The sequence below is a fragment of the Mizuhopecten yessoensis genome, unplaced genomic scaffold (assembly GCF_002113885.1).
Source record: "Mizuhopecten yessoensis strain PY_sf001 unplaced genomic scaffold, ASM211388v2 scaffold716275, whole genome shotgun sequence".
Lineage (NCBI taxonomy): Eukaryota > Metazoa > Mollusca > Bivalvia > Pectinida > Pectinidae > Mizuhopecten > Mizuhopecten yessoensis.
Window position 1 is genome coordinate 194,550 of NW_018480035.1, and position 7,549 is coordinate 202,098.

Below are 7,549 nucleotides of genomic sequence, written 5' to 3' on the forward strand. Positions count from 1 at the left end.
AGTTATAACCAAAACGAAATTAACGGGAGGTAACTGTATATCAGAATTACTAAAAGGCAGTCGGATAGTGATCATTAACTTGAATTTTTAAATAACTTAATTTTCCTTAACCCCAATACTGTTTACAAACAACAACAACAACAACAACAAAATAAAAACAAAACTTTATTTAAAACATTCGTCCAAATTTGGACAAATATTCTTCAAGCCTTATCAAAATTGCCACCACGTGCATATGTCTATCCCATTTAATTTTATTCCAACTTTTTTGGATTGTGGACGAACATATCCAATCGATTATCATGATATTTGTTATTCAATTCTGACATCCTTTTATTGAAATTTAGTACGAAAATATTTGTTACTGTTCACTGGGCCTACTCCTGACAAATTCTAGTCCAATCATAACCCAAGAACATTCATTAATTCTAGTCCAATCAGAACCCAAGAACATTAATTAATTCTAGCGCTTCTGAATCTGACCCGGCGTTGATGAATTTTTCATTTTTGATAATTCACGCTTTTGATTTATCTATGGCCAGGAAAGCTTCCTGCAAAGTTTTATTGAAATCTGTTTAACTGTTTTTGAGAAGAAGTCTAAAACGTAAATAGTTTAAAGATGCATAATGGACAACGACGCACAAAGAACGATAAAATAAGTCACATGAAACTGTGCCTTAGATGACCGAATACTAAAAAAAACCACCGAACAAATCAAGAGTGATGAATTAAATTTCTAAAAGAGATCTTCATTAACGTCTCCTGGTAAAATAATGTTATACAAATATAAACTTTATTATCTAACAACAATTATGAAACAAGTAATTTCAACTTATATTAATCACTCTTGTCTTAGTGTGGGAGGAAACCGGAGTACCCGGAGGTGCTCGGGCAGGTGACCCAAACCTTTCACGTCCGATCAGGGAATCGAACCCCGGCCGCCTTGGTTAAAGGCAAGTGCGCTATCCACTGCACCACCCGACCCCCCAATGATGTTATTTAAGGAATGACCAAGATTTTGTTTTGGTATATACCTTCTATACCAAAACAAAATCTTGGGCATTCTTAATAATTTAATTTAAAAAAGGTAGACAAACACGTTGTAAATGCACAGTTAAAGATTTATTTAATTTTTACGTAAACTAAACAATTGCGCTTAAAAAGAAAAGTTGCGTTGTAATTTTGCATTCTGAAGTGTAAAAAGTAGTTCCGTCTTCAGTTGTTTTTCTTTTTAGGTATATACGATATATACCAAAAAAATTATTATGGGGGCGATAGGCAAAATTAAATTATATCTCACAACACTGTCACGATCGGTCCAGAATAAGTATTATCTAGTGAAGCTGAGATCAAGTGTGTTAATTGTTTATGTAAGGTCATAAAATATAACAAAGACAGATAGCTTAATGACACAACGAAACACCCCAAACACATTTCACGATCTTTTTACAAGATAACTTGTCTTCAGTATTTTTCTCATCTGTGATAACTTTGAACTCAATATCATTTATCGTTGATTTTTAATAATAAAGAAAGTTTCAGTTATTTTGTTCAACGTTTAAACAACGTGATAAGGTAAGATATAATTATTGATACAACTGCGTCCGGAACATTTATCTTTGTGAAGATTTTTCATTAAATAAATTACAAATCCACCCCATTAGAGATCTATTGTTACTTTTCAGTAAGATAATTATGCTGCATATATTCTTAATAAGATATTTCATGTGTCGAACGCAATACCTAGGTACCGTTACATTTTAGTTTACCCTGTTGTCAGAACAATGTGATTAGCTGGCGTGCGAACCTACCGCGTCCAGGACAGACAACAATTAACACCAAGTGTCAACTAACACATAAACGCAATAAAAATCGATAAAACTAGGGCAAAATATGAACAAAGAAAAGATTTACACGGAGAGCTTCGGAAATGTACAAAGGGGATAAGACCGGATGTAAAAGTAGCTGGAGCTTTCGAGTGACCGGCCCTACCATCCGCAGATATCGAGTTTTTATTACTCTAGCTGTTGGTCGGTTGCGAAACCTCGAAAAAAATTCGCACGATCTTTATTTTCGCGAGTATTCGCGTTAATCACTGATCGCGAATTCAACTGTGACGCCAACATATCTGTTTGCATGAAATAAAACGTATACACGTTGCTCAAGGAAACGCAACCTATTGTCCTCGGGATACAACTAAGAAAGATAGGATCGCGAAATTGAGCGAGAGCGAAATTTAGTGTACGCGAAATTTAAATTATGTACAGTAAATACACCGCCCACTCCAATTATACTTAATATCTGTATAATCAGTCAGTATAGTCAACCTTTGGTAATTGTAAAATATAGTCTCCATCTCACTTGATCAAACCGATAATTAAATAACACATTATCATTTTATAAAGTCGCAAAATCTGTATTCGAGCAGTATGCCAATGCAAAAACAAAAAAGTAATAATGTGCTGGTATGGTGATGACAAAGTGTTGGGTCTGACATTATAAAGAGAAATATAAGTTCTGGAGTGTTTACTGAAAAGACACATTAGTCGAATATTACCCCGTCCCAAATCAAATATATTAAGGATCCCCGTACCACTGCCAAACAAGAGTACCGCGGGGCGGAACAAAATACGCCCATCGAAAGCCATATAGTGTTATATACTTTCTTACATTGACATAAGATCTGCATCATTCTGAGAGTGCTTAGCTGACATGCTATAAAAAATGTAGGAGAAAATCTTCGGATAAAAAATCAAATACTGAAATGAACAAAGGGTAATAAATTTTGGAAATATTGTCGAATCAAAATTCTTTTAAGGGAAACACAACTTCATATCATGATTATACTGTATAGCAAGTTTCAAAGAGATCGGTCGAAAAATGTAGGCGGAGATTGCCGGACAAACGAGGTTTACGCCGGACGGACGGACGGACGGACGGACAACGCCATACCATAATACTACCGTCAAATTTGACGGTCGTACAAAACCCCTGTAACTACGCATTAGAGAGTGTTTTCTTTTACGGCAAGACTATAGCTTTGATAAATCATTTCTAAAATATGAAAGAGTCAGAAAGATTGAATTCTGAGTCTAAAAAACAATGGGGATTCGAACTTCAACTTGTTATACTGCCTCTCTCTCTCTAACCAACTAAGTTACCAAGGCAACTAAAGTTCACTAGCTCAAGCGTGCTACAGTTATATCCAACATTAAGGGAGACTACTGTATTTACGAAAACCCCAGAGTGGAGTTCTCTAGTGGTTTGTCTGCAAAGGAACAGTGATCCTTAAATCTACATATAGGCAACATCAGTTCCGTTCCTAACATTTCGTAGGGGAACAACTATCAGCCTAAAAAAGTGCAAAGCTGGGGGAAAACCGGAAGGAAATTGTCCGATCATTAAACGTGACAGCTTAATATAGGACGACAAACTTTAGATATTGAAATATTTGGTCAATTACAGAGGTTGATCTAACTATATCTTTTAAATAAAAGAGTGATACATAAAAGAAATATTCGTCAAAAGGACAAAATATAAAGATTAAAATTTGCGGTCTATTGCAAAATTTGACAATTGTAGTTTTTAATATCCAGGAGTGATACAAAATCTGCTGTCCATTCATCAATGTTATTTGTCCAGTTTTAGGGCAAGATTGTGTAAGTCATTCTACAAATGATTACGATATCAATGCTGCTTATTGATATGTAAAAACAAACATGATTGATTTCCTTAAAAACAAAAAGAAGTTTTAGATATTCTTATATATTTCATAATATATTACTTATCTCAATAGAATTTTAAGACGAGATTTTAACATTTCTATACGATAAGTGGAAACATATACCGCATACAGTTCGACCTCTATCATCATTACTTGGTCTATGATTCAGGAAAACTATAATCAGCAAACTTAAACAACTTTTCAGGTCCTCATTTTTTTAATTAAGAACGGATAAACATGAAGTACCAACATCAACGAAGAGTTAGCCAAATTTGAGAACGATCTGATACATTAATTTTCAGTTTCAGCATACGTACGCTGTCTTGAAATATCGTCATAAAACTGCGCGCAATCAGCTTTAAAACGGCAACCACTTATACCAGTAGTTTACCGGTAATCGGTTTGTTGTTGCTAGAGTGACAAGGCATATTTCATAACGTTAAAGTGTGTCTAAATCAAAATGTGTGAAAATATTTAAAAAAAAAACTAACATACCTGTCCTTGTGAAATGGGAAATCGATGAAAGACGGTGATAACTGTAAAAATACTTTTCCACACCGTTCTGAAAACTCGACCTCTTTTCCAAGACGTGGCCATGCCGCCGATATAACAACCCCTTGTATAAATTTAAAGCTGTCGCGACTATTTGGTTTCACAGTTTGACATTCTTGCTGTCGGCATGTCAGCAGAGGAGCACGCGACTTGTGTGAGCGCTTAACGATGTACGCTGCTATTGATAGCGCGAGATTCATACGTCATCACCTCCCAGTTTCTGTGACCATGGCGACCTGACCGTGGGTCGACCCTGACTGCGCTTTTAGCGGTGTGTAACTTTTGTTTAATTAACTAATTTATGATTACATCATCAGACGCAGCTTGATTTGTTGAGTAATAAACAATTGGTTATGATATTTGAGAAGGAATTAAATGAAAATTCGACACAGGATACCAGACTGAAAAATGAAATTGTATAACTATATAATTTATTATTCTAGAGCCGCCCGTTGTTTGGAATTTAGGATACGGTTGTAAATCTTGTTTCAATTTATTATTTAAAAGTAGTTAATGGAGATTTGGTTGATAAGTCAATTAATTAATAACTACAAAATGTCGATAGATAATATGGAGACCTGCTACAGCCAATTTACATGTACAATTGTAATGCTATTCCGCTACATCGACTTAATTTAAGGATCCACGCATCACTGCCCCAAAAAACTTTTACTAGGCATTCGAAACTGTTTTCATGGTTTCGACCATATAGCTTTGATAAATAAATTTTCTTGAAAGAAAACTATAGCATACGGGACTGTTATGAAAACAAATAAAATAAAGATGAATTTAACAAAATATAATCTAACAACAATGTTTTAAGTGAAAATAATTCAGTGGGGTTATACTAGGGCCCGTATTATTCATGAAACCATTCTCATGCTCAAGCATGAATTCTATGCTCAACCAAACTTCCTCATAACTGGTTTAAATCATGTGACACGATAAAAAAATATATCTGTAAACATTTTACTTGGCATCCTGTTTGAAGTCTCTCCAAAATTCATCCAAATCATTTATCACTGGAACAAGACTTGAGCACAGATTCTGAGTTTGCGCATGAGAACAGCTTCATGAATATGGGTCCGGGATTTGAACCATGATCTTCAGATTGTTGTACTGTAACGCTGTAACCGATCGCGATTGAGCTATCTCTTCAACGGAAGTGTCCTGGCCTACTGTGCTACAGTTATATCCAAAACGAAATTTAAGTGGAGGTTAATGAAAAATCACAGCGCAGTGGGAAAAGAATCCTTAATTTGGTTTTCACATGATGCCACAGGACAAACTATTCATAAAACTTTGAAATCCCTAACTCATTCACCCCTGAAAACAAATTTGAATGCTTCCAATTCAAAGGTTGGACTAATTCATTATGAAACTTCAGGGGTGAATTAGTTAATTCAAGTTTTAAAATATAGGTAAAATTGTAGTATTACCTGTCAAATTAAGGAAATGTTCCCCATTCGATGTGAAATGTTTGGAATAAATTGAATATTTCGCGCAAAATTGATGTTTTTCGTTTCATTCAATGTGTTTGTAATACAACCACCACACAGTCGGTAAGGAAACACCTATTTAAACGTTTGGTAAATTGATGCAAAAACAAAAAACAAATCAAACATCTACTGAGTTATAAGGCATTTTCGTTCATTTTGGGCTCATCATTGTTACCAGTTCTGCTCTAAATTTTGAAATCCATAAAGTAAGAGGTTTTACGCACTTCCACTTCTGTTTCAACGTTAGTCCAGGCCAATTTTGAATTTCCAACTTCTTGGCCCCTAGCATCTACGATGAGTTGTAGAAGGTCGAAATGGTTATCTACTGTATCTATTGATACATTTTAAAGGTGCTATCACACGTGTGTATGATACGTTAGTCTTTCAAGATACAAGGTGGATTTCCAAATTTTTGGCCACTAGCATCACGATGTGTCATGGAAGGACGAAACAGCTGTATGATGCAGGGTAATTCATTTTTTGGCAAACTGTATATATTACCAAAATTTTAAAGATGCTTTCACCTCTGTGCGTTACGTTCATTTTACTAAAACCTCCGCAGCAGAAATATACAATATACACCTGTCGATTTTCAAGTTTATGGAGAACTTATAATGCGGTACCATGCTCTAGTGGAATGAATGTCCTATAGATATAATTATGTTGTTTATTATTTATATGTGACAAAAATAAATTTACTATCATAATAATATCTAGATATCTGAAAATGACTCCCATTTCTATCCCATATATCTGCAGTATATATAACGGCTACGGAGTTTCAAGGGCCTGTTGATTAGACGTCAGAGATCCAGACCTAGTCAACACTGATTGAAATCTATATAATGTAAGGCCAAACACCGTTAGTCAATTTCCCCAAGAGTGATATCGGGCCCAGTGTGAATTACAGTTATGATTTCTCATATCCCGGCTATCGTACGCTGTGCTAAGTAGGGTCCGTTTTACGGTATCACAACAATAATGACCTGGTAATTGATATTTGTCGGGTCAGCGACGATAGTCATCTGATAATAAATCAAACCGATAATCGTTGTCATTAAACAAGGAGGACGTAAAGGTCTGCGGTAGCTATAGGTTGTGTGTGTTTGTAACAACGTATGGTAAATGCACTGTCTGGGGTTGTCAGTGTACAGAAAAAAGTCTGTCTCGACCTGTACAGCAAAAGGTATAATTGTCACTGTACAGCAAAGGCATTGTATGGAGTTGTCACGATATAGCACAGACATTGCCTGGAGTTGTACAGCACAGACATTGTCTGGAATTATACAACAAAGACATTGTCTGGAATTGAACAACAAAGACATTGTCTGGAATTATACGACAAATACATAATAAGGAATTGTACAAGAAACATTGTCTGGAATTGTACAGAAAATACATGATAAGAAATTGTACAACAAAGACATTGTCTGGAAATGTATAACAAAGACATTGTCTGGAATTGAACAACAAAGACATTGTCTGGAATTGTACGACAAATACATAATAAGGAATTGTACAAGAAACATTGTCTGGAATTGTACAGAAAATACATAATAAGAAATTGTACAGCAAAGACATTGTCTGGAAATGTATAACAAAGATATTGTCTGGAAATGTACAACAAAAGCACTGTCTGGAATTGTACAACAAAAAGCATTGTCTTGAATTGTACAGTAAAGACATTGTCTGGAATTGTACAGCGAAGAAATTGTCTGTAATTGTACAGCAAATACATGATAAGGAATTGTACAGCAAAGACATTGTCTGGAAT

General features: G+C 35.1%; 1 protein-coding gene across 1 annotated transcript in view; it reads right to left on the minus strand.

The window, feature by feature from the left end:
- Window positions 1-4,511, minus strand: part of LOC110442526 — a 39,782-nt gene extending 35,271 nt beyond the window's left edge. The window contains exon 1 of the mRNA XM_021486172.1: window positions 4,220-4,511. Coding sequence (XP_021341847.1) covers window positions 4,220-4,321 — 102 coding nt within the window. The 5' untranslated portion in view covers window positions 4,322-4,511. The remainder of the gene's footprint in view (window positions 1-4,219) is intronic.
- Between the last annotated feature and the right edge of the window lie 3,038 nt (window positions 4,512-7,549).